The 22,402-nt window shown below is 46.4% G+C and overlaps 1 protein-coding gene across 9 annotated transcripts in view; it reads left to right on the top strand.

The window, feature by feature from the left end:
• The window catches only part of ANKRD17 (ankyrin repeat domain 17), a 173,705-nt gene that overhangs the window by 66,608 nt on the left and 84,695 nt on the right, over positions 1-22,402 (top strand). For 7 of the 9 annotated variants that reach the window (XM_077276938.1, XM_077276930.1, XM_077276889.1 and 4 more), the window contains 2 exons: positions 5,755-5,911; positions 7,365-7,512. In XM_077276938.1, coding sequence (XP_077133053.1) covers positions 5,755-5,911; positions 7,365-7,512 — 305 coding nt within the window. The remainder of the gene's footprint in view (positions 1-5,754; positions 5,912-7,364; positions 7,513-22,402) is intronic. The other 2 variants (XM_077276900.1, XM_077276918.1) reach the window with 1 other exon arrangement.

Below are 22,402 nucleotides of genomic sequence, written 5' to 3'. Positions count from 1 at the left end.
TGGAACTCCGGAAAAAAAACACTTTTGGCTCTGTGCAGGCACTACTGTTACATACTTGTTATGGTGCCCCTACTGTTCTCTTAACCCCTTACCAACATATGTGCAGTTACCATGTATGCCGGCTTCCTGACTCTTTCCCAGCAGATGATGACTGTGATATTCAGCCATCCTCTGCCTCTTACAGCCCTGGGTGGTTCTCTGATAAAGGGCCTGTCATTCTTTGCTCCCATCACCACCCCCGTGACTTAATCGCTGTGCCGGAGGTCTGTCATGACTTGACTCCTGTGAAAGCTAGCCTGAAACTGGTGTCCATAGGAGACAGTGATTTTCACTATACACAGCAGTACTGTAGTATTGCGTATAGTACAAGCGATCAGAAAGCGGAAAGAAAAAAGTTTTTAATATAAAAAAGATTAAAAGTTCAAATCACTTTTCTTTTCCCCGATGAAAAATAAAGAAAAATAAATATACTTGGTATAGCTATGTCCATTAAAGTCCAATTTATTAACCCCTTCACGACCTTTGACTTAGATGTGTCATAGTTCGTGTCCCTGGCATTTGATGAGCGCTCCCGCGCTGAGCTTGAATGTTTTCAGGCACATGACAGCTGATCTGATCAGCGGTCATATGCCCCGAACAGCTGCAGGTGGAATCTCTATTCACCCGCGTCTGTTAACATGTTAAATGCCGCTGTCAATCTCCGACAGCGGCATTTAACTCCCGCAAACAGGATGTGTCACTAGCTCCTCACATGATCGCGGGACGCGGATGGGTTGGCATGGCAACCCGGAGTCTGCAGGAGAATCCCTGTGGTTGTCATTGTCACTCTGCTATGAGCGTCACCCCGTGGCGTTCATGGTAAATGACCAATTCTGCTACACATAGCGGGGCTCATGAGAAGATTGCAGCTTCAAGTCTCCTAAGGAGACTATTGAAGCAATTGAAAAGTCAAAAATTTTTTTAAAAAATCTATCAACGTTCAAATCACCCTTTTGCCCCATATAAAATAATAAAGAAGTAATGCACATATTTGGTATTGCTGCCTTCAGAAAAGCCTGATCTATCAAAAAATAAAAATAATTAATCTAATTGGTAAGCTGCGTAATGAGAAAATGAATCAAAACCCCAGAATTTTTTTTTTTTTTTTTTGGTCTTTGCAACAATGCAAATAAATGGAGATCAAACCATCATATCTACCCCAAAATGGCATCAATAAAAACATCAACTAAGTGCTCAAAAATATGCCCTCACCCAGCCCCAGAAAAATGGCGCTATTTTTTTGTGTGCAAACGTTGGCTTTTTTTCATCACTTAAATGAAAAAAAACCTTGGTAGCTGTGAACTGATAATGACCTTGAGAATCATAATGGCAGGCCAAGTTTAGTTTTTAGTGAACATAATTAAAAAAGCAAAAAAACAAAACTTGTCGAATTGCATTTTTTTTTCTTTTTTTTTTTCTTCCAATTTTACCACACTTAGAATTTTTTTCCCATTTTTTGATACACTATATGGTAAAATTAATGGTGCCATTCAAATGTACAATGTGTCCGCAAAAAGCAAGCATTCACATGGCCGTATTGATGGAAGAATAAAAAAGATATGGCTCTGGGAAAGAGGAGCAAAAACTGAAAACCTCAAGGTAGTGAAGTAGTTAAAATATTAAATTAAACCTACCGGTAATGTAACCATATATTGAACATGGTAAATAATAAAAAAAAAAAGAGGTGGCTTTACTCTACTTTTTTTTTTTTTTTGCAATTTCTCTGCACTTGTCTTCCCCCCCCCCCTGATTTCTAATACATCACGTGACATAGCGTCTCTGAAAAGTACAGCTTGTCCTGCAAAAATAAAAAGCCCTCATGGCTATATGTACGGAAAATGAATATTATGGCTCTTAGAATTAAGGAGAGGAATAAATGAAAGCTGAAAAATAAAAAGTGAAAATGGCCATATCAGGAAGGTGTTTATGTCCTCTCGTATGGTGTCTTCGGTGCTGGTTCTGGTGCACCGGTCTCATTGGCTGGCCTGCTTCATAGCAAGGATTACGCCACCATCCATATATTATGAGATCATGGACATTGGATATGAGGTGGACATCTGGGAGCGGGTCTAAAGAACAGCAGGGGGCGCCACAACCGTTTTGTAACTAATCTCAATACACCGCAGTATAAATGATTGCGATTTCCATATGTAATATTTACTTGGCGAACAACCCCTTTAAGCCGGATCTTTGTTTGCGCTTCACCATGGAAAGACACCTGAATAGTTTTGCTTCCTTGTGTTGTGTAAAGCAGCTGTTGCCTCGTACTCCTCCGTGTACACGTAGCCGGCTCGTTTCAGCTTTCAGAGGCTATTTTCGGTTTATGATGGTCCCTCTCCACTGTGTATTTCAATGGAAGAGGCTGCATCCTCTCGCCTTCAGTCACCTTTGCTTCCAGTGTCCATTCTTGCTTTGTGATTTTTCATAATCTTTCACATTCTAAGGGTATGTGCACACGTTGCGGATTTCTTGCAGAAAATTCCTGAAGAAAACCGGAAATTTTCTGCAAGAAATCCGCATTTTTTTTTTTGCGTTTTTTTTCCGTTTTTTTCGCGTTTTTTTAGCATTCTGCAAGCGTAATTAGCTTGCAGAATGCTAAAGTTTTCCCTGCGATCTGTAGCATCGCTTGGAAAACTGACTGACAGGTTGGTCACACTTGTCAAACATAGCGTTTGACAAGTGTGACCAACTTTTTACTATAGATGCTGCCTATGCAGCATCTATAGTAAAAGATAGAATGTTTAAAAATAATAAAAAAAATAAAAAAATGCTTATACTCACCCAGACATCTCACCGGCGTCCGTTCCGTATAGCTGGTCTGTGCGCACAGGACCTCCCGTGACGTCACGGTCACGTGAGCGGTCACATGACCGCTCACGACCAATCACAGGACAGTGACGTCATTCGGCGAGGTCCTTCAGCGCACACCAGGTACAGAAACCGAACGGCAGCGTGCGAGGAGGCGGCAAGACATCGAGGGTGAGTATAGGACTGTTTATTATTTTATTTCTTATTTTTTGACCACTTATATGGTGCCCAGTGCGTGGAGGAGAGTCTCCTCTCCTCCACCCTGGGTACCAACCGCATATAATCTGCTTACTTCCCGCATGGTGTGCACAGCCCCGTGCGGGAAGTAAGCAGATCAATGGACCCCTAGGTGTGCGGAATCCCTGCAATTCCGCATTTTTAATGAACATGTTGCTTTTTTTTCCGCTATGCGATTTTTTCGCGGAAAAAATCGCAACATTTGCACCAAAAATGCGGAATACCCTGTAAATAATAGGAGGCTTATGTAAGCGTTTTTTTTCGCGTTTTTATCACGTTTTGTATAGCGAAAAAACGCGAAAAAAACGCTAACAATCCTGAACGTGTGCACATGGCCTAAGAGTACAAAAGGAACGAAGATTTACTTTTTTTTTTTTTTTCTTTTGCTTTTGGGAAAGTGGCTACATGTGATTGAATGTGGGAGATAAGGAGGGTCTTCAGACACAGTAGTTCTATATTAGCTATATTCATGGCTTCTGTATGAGTGTTGTCCCATGGAAAGACAGAAGTAATGACTCTGCATTGCTTATGGCAAGCTTTGGTTACAGCCTGTATTCTGTTGTGGTCTTGGCTCAATCTGCTCCGAACTGACATTTTGGAAAGTCAAAAGTGTATCTAGCAGGAAAGAGTAATACAGTGTGTCCGTAAAGTCATGGTGCACTTTTGACCAGTCACAGGATCTATTTATAGTTTACATTTTGGCGCCCTTTCTCTGGCCCAATTATATCAGACCTGTTCATGAGGAGAGATAACAAGAACCAATCAAACAACATAAACTCATTTAAGCTGTTGCTGAGCCCCCAGTCAGATTAACCCCTGATAAACTGAACTGATTAATACACCTCCAGGTCTGTGACATCATGCAGCTACAAGCGTATGCCAGCAGTGTGGTTTTCCATGCCAGTCGAGATGTGGATGGTACAGAGGAAAGTTCAGTGTATTCTGCGGCTCGCTAAATTCGAATCCGTGACCAAAGTGCTACGTGAATATCAGTGCGTTTATAATGAAGCACCATCACATTACTTGGTGGGATAAGCTGTTGAAGGAAACCGGCAGTTTGGTGGAGAAACCCTGTTCATCAGACAGTCAGTGACGAGTCTGTAGAGGCTATACGGCAGTGTTCCCCAACTCCGGTCCTCAAGAACCACCAACATGTCATGTTTTCAGGATTTCCTAAGTATTGCACAGGCGTTAATTGCATCACCTGTGCAATACTAAGGAAATCCTGAAAACATGACCTGTTGGTGGCTCTTGAGGACCGGAGTTGGGGAACACTGCTATACGGGATAGCTACCTAAGGAGCCCTTAAAAATCTGTGCGTGTGCTCGACAATTACATCTAAGTAAGACTACAGTTCATAAGGTGTTAAAGAAATGTCTGTTTTTACGGGGTACAAATTGCGGCTGATGCGCGTTTGCTACAGATATGCTTTATAAGATCGACAATGATGCAAGATTTTTGCAGAAGATTGTGTTTAGCAATGAGGCGACCTAATGTCCGAATATGGGCTGCTGAACATCCTCATGCCTACATGGAGTACGAGCGTAACACCCCTAAAGTGAACATGTCGTGTGGCCTGATGCATGATAAGGTGATAGGCCCATTTATTTTCACGGAGCGGTCTGTGACGTATCTTGACATGTTGGAATTGTATGCAGTGTGCTCCTCCACACTACGCCACCCTTGTTCTTGAGTTTCTGGATAGAACATTCCCCCGGCGGTGGATAGGCAGGGGTTCTGTCAAGCCATAGCCACCACGATCCCCGGATCTGACGCCCTTAGACTTTTTACTTTTGGGGTTATGTGCAGCAACATGTGTACACTGAACGTATCAACGACTTAAAACAGAGAATCACAGACGTTATTCACTCTGTTACACCAGACGTCCTTACTCGTGTGGCAAGAACTTCACTATCGTTTGGATGTGTGTAGGGCAACAAATGGAGCCCACATCGAACTGCGCTGAATAGGTATGAAACTGGGAGAGTTTTTCTTTTATTTAGAGCAGATTTCACGTTTCTTTTGTTTTTTTTGTTGCTTTCTAGTGACTGGTCAAAAGTGCACCATGACTTTACGGACACACTGTATAAGTAAGGTGTTTCAAAAGTTACTTAAAGGGGTTGTCCAGCTTTAGGCTACAAGTATGCGGCTACTCTGACTTCAGACTTGTGCCGCTGTATGATTTTACGTTTGTAATTTGCATATTTCCGATCACATGACCAGAGAATCCTCACTGCGCACAGTGTGAGTATATACAAGTCTGCAGATTTGTAGCCTAAGGCCAGACAACCCCTTTAACACTTTATGTAGATGTAATTTATAAAGAATCTGTAAAATTGTGAGGTATGTGGATACGCCCTATAAATGAGCTTTCTATTGCTTTAATGATTGAAGGCTTAAAACAAATCCTGCTTATTTTTTTTTCTTTTTGCTTTAATAACGGTTTTTAAATGGAAGTAGCCCCTCTTCATTAGCTGTTCTGTGCTGCCCGTGTGCGCCAAGCAGACATCTCTCCAGCATGTGAAACATGACTTGAATTACCAGCCAGTAAGCCGTGAGCTTAGCCGGACGTTAGTTTTGCATGACCGAACTAACCGTAGGCCTTGTCCCTATTTTTGTTTGGTTTCTTACATTTACCTACTAACTGGCTTGGCGACTTGTGCTAACAAGGAATTGGTAAATTATCCACTGCTGATGGTAAAGCGTTCGCAGATCCCGAGGTGCTTCGCAGATTGACGTCCTCGGTCAGCTGTGCGTTGGATGAAGCTGCTGCTGCACTTACGAGAATGAGAGCGGAGAGCACCTCAAATGCAGGGCAGACGGACAAGTGAGTATATTCCGCAAGTCACATGTTAATCTTTTTGAAACATTTAAACACCAGCGATGGGTTCAGTCATTTAGTCCAGCTAATTCCACTGTCACATATCTAACGTTCAAGGTCTAAGGGCCGTGATTTATGGACTGTCCTGAATTCCGCTTCCTCATTTATGCCTATGGGTCTACTTTAGTTTGGGTCCAGAGACCTTCGGCCGCTCCTGACGACACTACTCGGATCTAGACGCCACATAATAGTCCTATACCTTGACTGTAAGAAACGCCATTCATCTATTCTTGAGGGCAATTCTGTCCCTGTACCCTCATGATGACCCTTACCACCTATGTCCAGCTTTGCTAGGCTTGCTCGGGTAAGCTGGCCTAATGTGGCAGCTAATCTTGCTGATTATGATGTAGGAAGCTCTGTCTCCAGATCTGCCCACTGCCGGACATACAGGTGCTAAGTAGTAGGCATGCTCCGTCAAGTTGCGTTTTTGAGGAGCGTAGAAACACAATGCCGCTTGTGTATAACAAGTTATCAAACGCAGTCTTTACGGGGTTATGTCCTCCATCAATGATGAATGTCTGGTCTCTGGAGCCCAGCCTGCACCCTGCTGCTTTTTAGGTCTTAGTGGAGCTGCTGTTACACCCAGGGGTTTGCTCTACTCCCACTCCAATTTTACCCCTTCCCATTGCAGTCATGTGCTTCCATAAGTAATACATTAAAGGGAACCTATCACCCCGTTTTTCCGTATGAGATAAAAATACTGTTAAATAGGGCCTGAGCTGTGCATTACAATAGTGTATTTTGTGGACCCCGATTCCCCACCTATGCTGCCGAAATATGTTACCAAAGTAGCTGTTTTCGCCTGTCAATCAGGGTGGTCTGGTCAGATGGGCGTGGTGTCTTCCCCCAGATCTTGCTTATTTTTCCGTTGGTGGCGTAGTGGTTTGCGCATGCCCAAGTCCAGAATCCACTGCACAGGGGAGGGAAAAGAGCGCGATCTGCGCTATTCACCTGGTGATCGGTGGGGGTGGCCATCTTCCTATGGCCGCACGTGCGCAGATGGAGCGCTCTGCTGCCCGGGGCTTCAGGAAAATGGCCGCGGGATGCTGCGCGTGCGCAGATGGAGATCGCGGAGGCCATTTTCCTGAAGCCGAGATGCGAACTCTGCTTCAGAAAAATGGCCGCGGAAACCGCAAAACAACCGCAAAACAAACCGCGATAAATCTGCAGGGATAACCGCAGCGGTTTTGCCCTGCAGATTTATCAAATCCGCTGCGGGAGAACCCGCAGAGCACACCGCAAAGTGTGCACATAGCCTAACATGTTTCAGATAAAATTTCCCATGCCCGTCCTTTTTGTGCATTGTCTTGCGTGGGTAGCCTCGTTCACTACATAAAAATATTAATGGCCTGATGAGTGGTTTCTGGTGTTGTGTGTAATGATCCTCTTGCTTTGACAGCCGCAGTTTAGCAGAAGCTTGCTCTGAAGGAGATGTCAATGCTGTGAGGAAGTTGCTAATTGAAGGCCGCAGTGTTAATGAGCACACAGAGGAAGGGGAGTCGCTCCTTTGCCTCGCCTGTTCCGCTGGATATTATGAACTTGCACAGGTTAGAATCTATATACTTTTCCCTTTTATAATCCTTTTTTTTTTTTTCTAGATGACCCTTCTAACCACTGCAGACAAATCCCTTTTTGAAAGGCCTTTAATATAAAAGGGCTATGGTGTCTCTTGCTGTAATATAGCAAAATATTTTAATTCACTGATTCTTTTTGGAAAAAAATATGAGGCCACAGTCTGATAATCCGCTTTGCCTCTGAAGGGCAAATACTTTCTTAATGTTAAAACTAGAACAGAACAAACATGTTTAACCTCTCCTAACTCCAGCTTGTACATGATTTATCCTGGTGCTAACTAGGCGCCCTGTTTTCTAGACTTGCTTTAAACATTTACCAGCCATCTCACAGGTACACGAACATATACAAGCACACACTGTAGATCAGGGGTGGGCAATTAATTTTGCCATGGGGCCGCATGAGAAATTGGGATGGTTTTAGAGGGCCGGACTAATACAATTAAAACTCATTTTTACCCAATACTGTAGTATACATATGCTAACTTTTCATAAACAGTATGTTAAACAATGCAAAGATTTACAACTAAGAAATACTTGGCACTCAGGAGATATTTGTTGCAAAATTCAGAAATAAATTTTATTCGGTGCATCCAGCTCAACATGTATAAACGTTTTCGGTCTACACAAATAAGACCTTCATCAGATACAGTTGTGAGTACTGGAGACCATGGACAGTGTGTGAAACACACTAAGGCTACTTTCACACACAGCATATTTGCTGCGTATTTTTACGCGCGCGTATTTTGCTGCTGCTTTACCTGCGTTTTTTTACGCAGGCAAAAAACGCAGCTGCTTTCACACACAGCGTTTTTTGCTGCGTTTTTTGCAGCTGCGTTTTTTTTCAGCATTGTGTACTGAAAATAAAGTTTGTTTGAAAACAAAAAAAAAAAGGGGAAAAAAGAGTCATTGAGGTCATTTCCTGTCTTTATGACTCAGAATACAATACACACTGGAGTTAACATCATGTCAATTCTGCCAGCTGCAATGGCCTTGAGCCAAAGACGCCTCAGCAAGCGGAACAGACATCAGCTGGGGTTTACTAACCCCACTGTCACTAACCCCAGGTTATTAGGGCAGGCGTCAGTCAGACGCCCCCCCTCGTAACCCTGTACGGTAAGGGTATGTTCACACGATCCTGATTTCAATCCTTTTTTTTCAGGACAAAAACCGCAGCTCTTGGCAGAAAACGCAGGTGCGTTTTTGGTGCGTTTTTAGTGCGGTTTTTTATGCAGTTTTCTCTGCAGATTGTCTGTGTTTGACACAAATAAAGCTTTAACTGCAGTGGGGGAAAAAAAAAAAGAAATGATGTCATTTCCTTGTCCAACCCTTTTCTTCTTCCATCCTCCATTTTGGGACTAAACACCAAAATGAGTGGACGTGTTTTGAATGACAGCGCTCCGCAGAGTGCGGAGCGTAGGCCAGATCACAGCCCACGGATCCAGCTCTATCCAGCTATTTAAGTCTACGTTCACATTTGCGGTCTGCGCCGCAGCGTCGGGCGCCGCATGCGTCATGCGCCCCTATATTTAACATGGGGGCGCATGGACATGCGTCGCACTTGCGTTTTGCGCCGCATGCGTCACTGCAGCGCACGCATCCGGCCGCAGAGGACGCAGCAAGTTGCATTTTTGCTGCGTCCAAAATCAATCAAAAAAAGGACGCATGCGGCGCACAACGCAAATGTGAACATAGCCTAAGTGCCACGTATTTAAGTGCCACGTATTTAAGTGCCACGTATTTAAGTGCCACGTATTTAAGTGCCACGTATTTAAGTGCCACGTATTTAAGTGCCACGTATTTAAGTGCCACGTATTTAAGTGCCACGTATTTAAGTGCCACGTATTTAAGTGCCACGTATTTAAGTGCCACGTATTTAAGTGCCACGTATTTAAGTGCCACGTATTTAAGTGCCACGTATTTAAGTGCCACGTATTTAAGTGCCACGTATTTAAGTGCCACGTATTTAAGTGCCACGTATTTCAGTGCCACGTATTTCAGTGCCACGTATTTCAGTGCCACGTATTTCAGTGCCACGTATTTCAGTGCCACGTATTTCAGTGCCACGTATTTCAGTGCCACGTATTTCAGTGCCACGTATTTCAGTGCCACGTATTTCAGTGCCACGTATTACGTATTTAAGTGCCACGTGCCACGTATTAAAGTGCCACGTGCCACGTATCAAGATTTTCCATGGAGAACAGACACATCCAGAGATATGTCTGCTCTCCACGGCTGCAGCAACACACTGACAGGAGCCATAGTTCCTGTCGGTGTGTCACTGCGCATGCGCGAGCGAGTTTACCGGCGGTCATTGACCCCTGCACTCTCGCTTAACGGCAGTGCTGCGTGGGAAAGTTCAACGCAGCTGTACTGCCGTTAACCGAGACGCCGGAGTCATTGAACTCCGGAACAGTACGCGATACACTGCTAGGAGCTTCGCTCCTGGTAGTGTATCGCCGGAGAGCAGCCGATCGGCGTGGGACACTCGTTTTATGGATTCTGCGGACAGGGAGTATGAATTTGGTTTATTATTTTTGGATTTTTTCCTGGAGGATCGAGGGCTTCGCCTACAAGTGTGCTGTTGGTGAGTATATACTCTGTGTTATATGTTGTATGTACTGTGTGTCATGTATGTGTATTGTGTGTAGGTGTTTTGCGTAACTTTACAATTGTGCTAAGTCGCCGGACACAGGGACAACTCTCCCATCCTAATACCGGATGGGAGTAGTAGTCCCATACGGCGACTTAGCACAACGGTCGCACTAGCGTCGCATGGGGACACACGCACGCGCACGCACGCACGCACGCACGCACGCACACACACACACACACACACACACACACACACACACACACACACACACGGACTCCATGCTGCTTCACTGGGGGGCGGGGGCTTCCCTCTTCCTGTCCAACGTCACGTCCGGTCCTGGGTGTCAACCCCTCCGTACAAAGACGCCGACACCCAGGACAAAGGCGCTGTGTGTGGAAGGTAATATGGGGCCCTAGGGGGATACGCAGACACGCCGCTGCGTAAAGAATTGACATGTCTATTCTTTTTACGCCGGCGTGTTTGCAGACAAAAGCGCCGCCTTTTTTTGCGGTGTGTCTGAACGGCAAAGTGAATTTCTCATTCACTTTGCCGGCAGACGAAAATGACATTGCGCATTTTTGAAAAGCGCCCGCAAAATAGCGCTCAAAAATGCGCTATGTCTGAAAGTAGCCTAAGTCAAATGTCAGCCAAAGTGCGGGAGCGCAAGGCGCCTGAATGCCTATGGTGATGAGAAAACACAGCGCTATGGAAAAGCGAGGTGTTCGCAGGGGAGACAGCGCTGAACACCAAAGAAGCCACTGACGCCGTGCTGTGGAGAAGACGCTCCCGGGTCTTATTTGTGTAGACCGAAAACGTTTATACATGTTGAGCTGGATGCACCGAATAAAATTTATTTCTGAATTTTGCAACAAATATCTCCTGAGTGCCAAGTATTTCTTAGTTATATTCTACGGGTTGGATCCCTAACTTGTGCACCTCCAAGAAGCCCTGAGTGCCGTGATCTCCATTTCCAAATGCAAAGATTTACAATACAAAGAAAATATGGGAGACCTACATCATTAGATTAGAGGTGAGTGAACTTACAGAAAGTACGGGTTCTTGCAAATGCAAATTTTCCACTGGATTCCACTGCCTGGAGAAAATGGATGCAGCCCTAGAGCCAGGAAAACAAGGATACAGCCATGTATAGCTATGGAAATAAATAAACATATCTGGTATCGCTGTATATGAAATTGTCAACTATGGGCCAGGTGGGGGTGTGGATGCAGGAAAAAATAGTATTTAGGACCCCTCTATTACATAGTAAAAGTGCCCCATCTGTGCCCTCATACCCCACTGTGCCTCCATATAGAAAATAGAACCCCTATATCCCTGCACATGGGGATCAGACCCCTCTGTGCCTCTAGCAATCCCCCCCCGTCCCCCTCCCCAGTATGTGATATCACCATTTTAGGTAGTATTCCCCATGTAGCACCCAATATGTAATATCCCTTAATGTAACCATCCCTTATAAGTAATCCCCATTGGTAGCATGTAGCCCCCAATTATTGTGTCACCCTGTGTATTCAACACCCCTGTGTCACCCTGTGTGTGTATCCTGCACCCCTGTGTCTCCCTGTGTATCCTGCACCCCTGTGTCTCGAGTCTGGATGTTTTTCACCCCCATGTTACCCTGTGTATCCTGCACCTGTGTATCCTGCACCCTTGTGTCTCTCTGTGTATCCTGCACCCCTGTGTCGCCCTGTGTATCCTGCACCCCCGTGTCGCCCTGGGTATCCGGTGGCTGCACTATATGGCAGTGTCCCCTATATTACCCTACATCTGTTATAAGTGCAGATAAGAGATGCCACCTCTGCCATTCACCCCCAGCCCAGAACACACGTGCTTCCTGCAGGACTGGGCCCTGGCTCTCTGGAAATTGATGCTTGCTGGTTTCTCTGCTGATTCTGACGATTGCTTTGGTTGGATATCCCTGGGAGCAGATATGGACCACGGGACACACAGGCTTCAGCTGCGGATTAGTGTCTCCTCATACCCGTGTCGTGTCCACCTCGAAATTAGGTAGTACATGGACTTGTATGTTCCCCGTTGTGTTTCGGGTCATTTAATAGGAGGATCAGGGTTCATAACTCCCCAGCAACACGGGGACCCCCTCTCCCCCCGACCGCGCGGATACTCACCCGAGACCGCCAGCCAGCAATTTTCACCGCAGAACATCCCGCGCGACGCTGGAGTGACGTACGAACGTGACGTACAGGGCCGGCCAGTGAGCACCGCCCCGCCCACCCACCAGCGTCACCCTGACCGCCGACGCAAGATCAGATGGGGCCCCATATGATCAACGCATCAGACAGCGGGCGGAGTCAGTGGGTATGGCAGGGTGCAGTCAAATGACCAACGCACTCCGGCGGCCATCTTAATGAATCATGGGCTGCTCAGAAGCGTCTGGTCGAGCGGTGCTGGGGGCGGGCCGTTTAAAAATCATCAGGCGGGCCGGATGCGGCCCGCATCTTGCCCAGGTCTGTTGTAGATAGTCCCTTTTAAAGGGTACCTGTAGCCAGGCTTCCCCAATATAAAGTACAGTTACCACCTTTAAGGTCTGTTTTACAGCATTCTAGTAAGCTGTATGTAAGTCCCCAATCCCCTCTGCATAGCACCAAAAAAAACTTTTATTTCTCCCCCTCATCATCTACATGAAGAAAGCAGCAGGACTGCAATTGCGACCAGAGGCGCCAAAGCAAAACCAGCAATGCCCATCAGACTGCACCGTATGGGGGGAGGGAGTAATAAATAGTTTTTTCTCTATCCCTTCATTGGGGGACACAGGAAACCATGGGTGCATGCTGTTGCCACGAGGAGGTTGACACTATGAAGAAGAAAAATCTGCTGGCCAGCATATATACCCACCAGCTGGCACAAAGTTAATCAATTTTAGCTTGGTGTCAGTAGGAGGTGACCACAAGTCTTTCACTAGACCCATATCTACCTTGGTTTTTGTCGTTTTTCAGTTACGTTTTCCCTTTTTTTTTTTTTTTTTCCAGAAGTTTCTTCTATTCTACCTCTGAAGGGATGCAGTGTGAACAGTCACTGTCTCTACGTGGGATTACAGAGCACAGCGTGGACTAACCCCCCTGTATCCTCATCTGTCCATCCGGTAGGACCCTAGCCCCTAACACATCAAGAGTGTTCAGGTGAGCTGAAGAAGTCGCGGCTACCTACTCCTGCCCGCTCGCCCAACAGAGCCTGACGGTCTCAGAATGTACAGATGCCCCACAATCTGGTGAGGTTCGGACATCTGAGAATTCTTCAGAGACATCTTCAGGGATTGAGATACCCCCCTTTTTTTTTTTTTCTCCCCCACAGGTCCCCCTCTCCCTCCCCCTCTCCCTCCTTCTCTTTATTAAGGATTCCAGAGACGATGTAAAAAAGGTCTATCGGCTGTTATCAGTAGAATCCAGAGCGGCCTAGGGGGCTCATAAGTGTGTGTATGTTTTCTGTCTGGGCACAGTTTTATTCCACATCCTTATAGGCTTCCACACCGCCCGCCCCTCACCAGCTTCATTCAACACTAATTTAGGCTAGGGTGCGGCCTAGCTGCGACGCCCAACCCCTCCCCTTCCCTCCTTGTCGCACTGACTGGCTCGAACACGCCCTCTTTCCTCCCTCAGTGGCGTCAGGACTCGCCAGCCAGCCTTCCTGAGACCTCAGCGCCACAGATCCCTGGTCTGCTTGTGGTTCCTCAACTTTCCTGTGGGTAAGCCTTGTTGTGCAGACTAAAGGTACCTTCACACGAAGCGACGCTGCAGCGATAGCGACAACGATGCCGATCGCTGCAGCGTCGCTGTTTGGTCGCTGGAGAGCTGTCAAACAGACCGCTCTCCAGCGACCAACGATGCCGAGGTCCCCGGGTAACCTGGGTAAACATCGGGTTGCTAAGCGCAGGGCCGCGCTTAGTAACCCGATGTTTACCCTGGTTACCAGCGTAAAAGTAAAAATAACAAACAGTACATACTCACCTGCGCGTCCCCCGGCGTCCGCTTCCTGTACTGTGTGAGCGCTGGCCCTAACAGCAGAGCGGTGACGTCACCGCTGTGCTTTTACTTTCACTTTAGGGCCGGCGCTCAGTCAGAGCAGGAAGCGGACGGCAGGGGACGCGCAGGTGAGTATGTACTGTTTGTTTTTTTTACTTTTACGCTAGTAACCAGGGTAAACATCGGGTTACTAAGCGCGGCCCTGCGCTTAGTAACCCGATATTTACCCTGGTTACCAGCGTAAAACATCGCTGGTATCGTTGCTTTTGGTGTCAAACCTGACGATACACGCCGGTCTGACGACCAAATAAAGTTCTGAACTTTATTCAACGACCAGCGATATCACAGCAGGATCCAGATCGCTGCTGCGTGTCAAACACAACGATATCGCTATCCAGGACGCTGCAACGTCACGGATCGCTATCGTTATCGTTGTAAAGTCGTTTCGTGTGAAGGTACCTTAACACTCTCCTCAACAATTCTTCCTTTCTGTCCCCTAACATCTGGCATTAGTGAGTCGGCCTTCTTCTGTCTTGTCTAATTCTTAAGGAGAACGCTCTCGCCCTCTGGCCCCTACTATCCTAGTCAAGCAGTTTGGCTGTTCTTGTAAGTGCGGACTCCCTTCAGATTAGTCTCCTTCCCTCTGTCAAGATTGTAGCAGTGCTTCTGTCCTTGCCACCCAGGAGTCCTCCACTGCTTCCGGAGACAGTGTTCCCCTTATCCCAACGTGGTCATACTGTCTCAATCCGTTGCAAATCTTACCAAAGTGTCTTAAACCTTGATATCCGTGCTGTACATTTGCCTATCCTTGCAGCTGCTTGCAGATCCCATGGTCGACTTTTACCTTTTTCCATGGCTATCAGCAATGGCCAAAAGAGGGCTAGGTAGGACAGTCACTCCAGAACCCCCTCTCACCAGACTTGCCAGCGGAACTGGACTCTGACTGGAGTTTCAAAGCAGATTCTGACCCTGGACCCTGATTAGGCCTCTAACATGAGGGACATGGTTGAGTCTTAATTGTGGTGGTCAGCCAGACCCTTAATATCAAGGTTGCTCCTACGGAGCCCTCAGTACAGGCGGTGTCCTTCAGATTGGCAAGAAGACGAACTCCTAGAGTTTTTGCCCTCCACCAATAAGGAATTTGAGGGGGTCCTCTCCAGAAAGCAGGAAAACCTGACCAGATGCTTTCAGAGAGGGAAATGGCTTGGTATTCTGTGCCCCTTCGCTTAAGATTTCCCTGAAAATTGGACTGTTTCTCCTGTTGTGGACTCGTCGGACTATCCACCAACACAGTCCTCGCCTTACGGACAGATTATAGATTAAGGACTACATTGAGACTCATGGAGTCCTTTGCCAAGTCAGTAGTGATGAACGAATCTACTTGTTGCTCGGGTGGTCTCCGAGTATTTGTGAGTGCTCAGAGTTAGTTTGTCGACACAGCTGTATGATTTACGGCTGCTAGCCAGCCTGTGTACATGTGGGGGTTGCCTCGTTGCTAGGGAATCCCCACATGTAATCAAGCTGTCTAGTAGCCGCAAATCATGCAGCTGCGGCAAGGAAAACTAAATCTCCGAGCAGTCACAAATACTCGGAGCCCACCTGAGCACGCTCAGGAAATCTCGGGTAATGAGTATACTCGCTCATCACTACAAGTCAGTCTTCGAAGCGGCAGGTTCCACCCTATGCCTTGCCTTTGCTACCACGTGGGTGTCAAAGTCTATATCTGCATGGGCCAAGCAACTTAGGCTAGGTTCACGTTTGTGGTTGAGTCCGCAGCGTTTCTTACGCAATCACAAACACATGGCAAAATGCATGATAACGCTGCTTTTTTAATCTGCATCAACTTACGCATGACGGATAAAAAAAGCAACTTTGCACGCATTTGCATGCGTTTTTGTATGCATTCGCGTTGTTTATGCAAGGAGAATTTCCCTGACTCAAGTCACCCCCAATGGGCGTGTCTCATGGGATTTCTGTATATAGACCCTTGCGCAAATGCAAACCAACGCATGTCCTTGCACTCCCATAGACTGTAATGCATTTTCATTTACGCACTCCTTCTGCAAGCGTCCGCATGCGTATGGCGGCGGAAATTTGACGGCAAAAAAATTCTAGCATGGTGCGTCACACCCCAAAATAAGCATGCGTAAGCAAACGTGGGTAAACGCATGCACCTGCGTCTACAATGTAAAAGATAGGAAATCAAGACTCATGCGGATGTATGCGTCAGAAATGCTGCGGACACAACCGCCAATGTGAAACCAGCCTAAGTCAGGGCATCCTTGCGGAAGCCGCGCCTGATGACTTAATGGACCAGATCTCACAACCGGAAAAATACACAGTAGCCGCCTCACTGGACACCCCCTCCTGTGCAGCTCAAGCGTCCAGTAATATAGTGGCCATCCGCAGGACCATCTGGCTAAAGGCGTTGCAATCCTACTTGTCTTCCAAGAAGTCTCTGCTGACCAGTCTGTCCTTCCAAGGGTCACGACTGTTTGGAACCAGGCAGGACCAGAATTCAATGGAGGCCACGAGGGTAAAGCTATTTTCTTCCTCAGGTCAAACCACAGCGCCCAACCAAGTGAATATTTCGGACCTTTAGTCACTTCTCATCTGCAAAACACTCCAAGCCAGGAGATGCCTGCAAACCAGCACCCTCCTGGCATCCTCGCAATGTGCAGTGCAGATCCTCAAGGAGCAGACCTAGCAGATTCTGTTCTGCATGACTCTCCACCATCTCTCAGGAAGTTTCCTGGGTTGGAAGGCCGTCTCCTGTTCTTCAGGGACGATTGGCTCTCCTCTGTAGAGGATGCCTGGGTCAGAGAGGGGGTATCTTCAGGATGCAAAATAGAATTAATTTTGTGACCCCCGAGATCATTTTCTTTCAAATCCTGCCCACCAAGAGACCCCTGGCTGGTACCGGTATTTTTGCAACCATAGCCTCTCTCCGACTAATTGGCGTCATTGTTCCCATCCCACCTTAGGAACATTTTTCAGGTTTCTGTTTGAACCTCTTTGCAGTTTCAACCAAGGACAGGTTGGTTCGACCCATCCTGGATCTCAAGTTGCTGATCAAGAGTCCGCCTACATTATTTCGGGATGGAATCCCTTCGTTCAATAATGGTTTCCATGGATTCACAAGAGTTCCAGTGTTCACTGGATATCCTAGACGCCTATCTCAATGTCCCAATTTTTCCTGGTCATCAGAAATTCCTTCTGTTCATGGTACGACAGGGCCACTTTCAGTTTATTGCTCTCCCCTTCTGCCTGATAACTGCAACCAGTGTCTTTACAAAGATAATGTCAGCGGTGATAGCCATCTTACGAACCAGGTTTCTAGGGGTCATGCTTAACCTCGACGTCATCCTTGTAAAAGCTCCATCCTTCTCCCTAGCCCTGGAACACCTGTCCATCACTGTAGAACAGCCATGGCTGTTCTGAGCAAGATTGTAGCTGCTGTGGAGGAAATTCCCTTTGCCCAGTTTCACACCTGTCCACTTCAGCAGACCATCCTATCCCAATGAAAACAGTCTGTTCTTTCCCTGGATTGTCCTGTCCAGATCTCGTCTCAAATCAGGGCGTTCTTAACTTAATGTTTGTCCAACCCCCTCATTCAGCAGGGTCGGTTTTTCCTTCCTATTCACTGGCAAGTGGTTACAATGGATTGTGGTCTTCTCGGCTGGGGAGCGGTGTTCCGCAACCTCTCAATTTAGGGTTGCTGAATGCTGAAAGAGACCTCGCTGCCAATCAATGTTCTCAAAATCAGAGCCATTCTTCTGTCCCTTCTCCACTGGCAAGACCTTCTCAGGGGCCTACCGGTGCGAGTACAGACAGACAATGCCATGACAGTGGCATATGTCAACCACCAGGGAGGAACTCTTGAGTCCTTTGGCCATGACTGGTGTCTCCAAGTTTCTTCTCTGGGCAAAGAACATGGTTCCAGCAATTTCGGCAGTGCACATTCCCAGCATGGATAATTGGGTCATCTCCTTTCTCAGTCACGAGGGTCTTGTGGTGGGAGATTGGTCTTTGCATTAGGACGTTTTCCATCAAATTTGTCTACGATTAGGCACTCCTGGATGTGGATCTCATAGCCACCAGGATGAACATAAGTTCCTCAGTCCTCTTGTGGCGGACGTTGACGCAATAGCGATACCCTTGTCAGTTTACTTTTTTTCATCTGTTCCCGCCTCTCCACCTTCTTCCTGGGCATTTAAAGAAAATCAAGGTGGAAGGGTTGCCTGTCATCCTAATTGCATACCAGGCCCTCCTGGGCTAATCTGGTGCTGAGGTCATCAATTTACTCGTAGACGCTCCTTGGAGACTCCCAGATAGACCAGATCTTGTTTCTCAGGGCCGCATATTCCACCAGCATTCTTGTTCGCTCTATTTCACGGCGTGGCTGTTGAGACCACTGTTTTAATAGCGTCCGGGTTCTCGAAACGTGCGATTCAGACAATGAATCGAGCTCAAAAGCCAGCATAGTCTTTAGACTGTTATCGGACATGGAAAGCCTTTTTCTGTTGATGTGAGACTAATCACGCCGCGCCTATGGTTTTCTCTCTTTGAGGTGCTCTGGCCTTTCTTCAATCGGGGCTTTTATGTAGGCCTATCTGTCTTGAAGGGCCAAGTCACTGTGTTGGCTATTCATTTTCTAAAAAATTTTGCTTCACGTTCTTAGATCAGGACCTCTCTTCAAGAGGTCTCTTTGCCTCGTCAATCTTAGGCTACGTTCACACTTGCGTACGGGGGCTTTGCGGATGGCTGCGTACTTCCTCCCTGAAGCTCCGCCCACCTCCGCACTTCCCGTTTAGGTCCGCCTACTTCTGCATGCGTCCTGCATACCTGCGTACCTATCTTTAAAAAACTTGTGTTCCCGTGCGGTCGGCGGGCACGTCAAAACGACGCATCCACATGTCCTGCGTACCCAATGTTAAAGATGGGTACGCAGGATGCATGCAGAAGTAGGCGGACCTAAACGGAAGAAGTGCGGAAGTGGGTGGAGCTTCAAAGAGGAATTACGCAGCCGTCCGCAAAGCTCCCGTACACAAGTGTGAACGTAGCCTAAGAAGGTGTGTTTTTTTCTTGCGACAATTACTTCCATTAGGTGGGTTTTGGAGCTGTCAGCTCTTTCATGTTGCCAACCCTTCCTTATTCTGCACCAGGATAAGGTGGCTTTGCGGCCTGTTCTGTACTTACTTCCCATGGTAGTTTCCGCTTTTCATCTCCATGAGGACATCGTCCTCCCCTCTTTCTGCCCATCTCCGGTTCACCCTCTGGAGCGAGTCTGAACAGATTGGACCTGGTCAGGGGGATTCGCTTTATCTTTCTAGGACCATCCCCTTCCGGAGGATGGATTTCTCTTCGTGAATCCTGAGGGCCCTCGAAGAGGCCTTCAGAGTCCAAGGCCACAGTTGTTCGCTGGATCCGGGCAACTATTTTGAAGGTGTACCTGGTTAAGAATAGAGCGCCTCCTCCTGGGATTAAGGCCCACTCTACCCGAGCGGTGGCCTCCTGAGCCATTCGCCATCAGGCATCCGCTCTACAAAGAGGTGATATGGTCTACTCACACGTTCGCCAAGTTCTACAGGGTCCATACCTACGCCTCGGCTGATTCCAGCCTAGGTAGGAGAATCTTACAAGTGGCAGTGGTTAGTTCTCTGACCTAAATGGAGTTGTGGTGTGTTCCCTCCTTGCTTTGGGAGGTCCCATGGTTCCCTTTGTGCCCCAATGAAGTGATAGAGAAAACGGGATTTTTGGTTACTCACCATAAAATCTGTTTCTTGGAGCCTTCATTGTGGGACACTGCTTGACAGCAGTTGTGACTTTTTTTTTTATATTGTTAAGGTTTGGTTTTGTATTTCTTTTAGTTATTCTTTACACATTGCTTCTCTTACTGCTATCTCAGGAACTGATGCCAGTTGGTGGGGTGTACACTGCTGGTAGAAGCTATTTTTTTTTTTTGTGCATAGTGTTTGCCTCTTAGTGGCAGCAGCATGCACCTATGGTTTCCTTTGTCCCCCAATAAAGGCGTCGAGTAACCAAAATCCTGTTGTGTTTTTTTGTTTTGTTTTTGTTTTTTTGTTCGTTTTGTTATGCAGAGAGGATTGGGGACTTGTACCCAGCTTACTAAAACACTATAAAAGAGGCCTTAAAAGTGAAGGCCATACTTTAAAAAAAATGGAACCTCTCACTAGCTTTTCCCAATTTAAAGGTGTTTTCTGAAATGTCAGAGGGCAAGGAAGTAGTGTAACTAAAATGAAAAATATTTCTCCACAATTGTGTATTGCTCAGTGCTCCCTACCAGTCTCTGTGTAGTTGACAGCAGGAGTTGATGCGCTGTACACCACACATGACACCAGCCACCTACCACTGACCTCGGTGGTCTTGTGGCTGTAAGTAATGCTGTTTTTTTTTTTTTTCTTACATTCTCCCACTTTTTGTAAAAAATATATATATATATATATATATATATATATATATATACATATATATACATACACACACACACACACACACACACACACACACACACACACACACACACACACACACACACGCCACTTTATTAGGTACACCATGCTAGTAACGGGTTGGACCCCGTTTGCCTTCAGAACTGCCTCAATTCTTCGTGGCATAGATTCAACAAGGTGCTGGAAGCATTCCTCAGAGATTTTGGTCCATATTGACATGATGGCATCACACATTTGCCGCAGATTTGTCGGCTGCACATCCCAAAGATGCTCCATACAAGGCAGGATGGATCCATGCTTTCATGTTGTTTACGCCAAATTCTGACCCTACCATCCGAATGTCGCAGCAGAAATCGAGACTCATCAGGCCAAGCAACGTTTTTCCAATCTTCTACTGTCCAATTTCGATGAGCTTGTACAAATTGTAGCCTCAGTTTCCTGTTCTTAGCTGAAAGGAGTGGTACCCGGTGTGGTCTTCTGCTGCTGTAGCCCATCTGCCTCAAAGTTCGACGCACTGTGCGTTCAGAGATGCTCTTAGGCCTACCTTGGTTGTAACGGGTGGCGATTTGAGTCACTGTTGCCTTTCTATCAGCTCGAACCAGTCTGCCCATTCTCCTCTGACCTCTGGCATCAACAAGGCATTTCCGCCCACAGAACTGCCGCTCACTGGATTTTTTTTCTTTTTCGGACCATTCTCTGTAAACCCTAGAGATGGTTGTGCGTGAAAATCCCAGTAGATCAGCAGTTTCTGAAATACTCAGACCAGCCCTTCTGGCACCAACAACCATGCCACATTCAAAGGCACTCAAATCACCTTTCTTCCCCATACTGATGCTCGGTTTGAACTGCAGGAGATTGTCTTGACCATGTCTACATGCCTAAATGCACTGAGTTGCCGCCATGTGATTGGCTGATTAGAAATTAAGTGTTAACAAGAAGTTGGACAGGTGTACCTAATAAAGTGGCCAGTGAGTGTATATACACATATATACATATATACATACATACATACATACATATATATACATATATACATGCATGCATACATATATACATGCATGCATACATATATACATGCATACATACATACATACATGCATGCATGCATGCATGCATGCATGCATACATACATACATACATACAGTGGGGCAAAAAAGTATTTAGTCATTCAGCAATAGTGCAAGTTCCACCACTTAAAAAGATGAGAGGCGTCTGTAATTTACATCATAGTTAGACCTCAACTATGGGAGACAAACTGAGAAAAAAAAAACCCAGAAAATCATTGTCTGTTTTTTTATCACTTTTATTTGCATATTATGGTGGAAAATAAGTATTTGGTCAGAAACAAACAATCAAGATTTCTGGCTCTCACAGACCTGTAACTTCTTCAAGAGTCTCCTCTTTCCTCCACTCATTACCTGTAGTAATGGCACCTGTTTAAACTTGTTATCAGTATAAAAAGACACCTGTGCACACCCTCAAACAGTCTGACTCCAAACTCCACTATGGTGAAGACCAAAGAGCTGTCAAAGGACACCAGAAACAAAATTGTAGCCCTGCACCAGGCTGGGAAGACTGAATCTGCAATAGCCAACCAGCTTGGAGTGAAGAAATCAACAGTGGGAGCAATAATTAGAAAATGGGAGACATTCAAGACCACTGATAATCTCCCTCGATCTGGGGCTCCACGCAAAATCCCACCCCGTGGGGTCAGAATGATCACAAGAACGGTGAGCAAAAATCCCAGAACCACGCGGGGGGACCTAGTGAATGAACTGCAGAGAGCTGGGACCAATGTAACAAGG

The sequence above is a fragment of the Ranitomeya variabilis genome, chromosome 1 (genome assembly GCF_051348905.1).
Source record: "Ranitomeya variabilis isolate aRanVar5 chromosome 1, aRanVar5.hap1, whole genome shotgun sequence".
In the NCBI taxonomy this organism is placed as follows: Eukaryota; Metazoa; Chordata; class Amphibia; order Anura; family Dendrobatidae; genus Ranitomeya; species Ranitomeya variabilis.
This window is presented reverse-complemented; position numbering and strand designations above follow the sequence as displayed.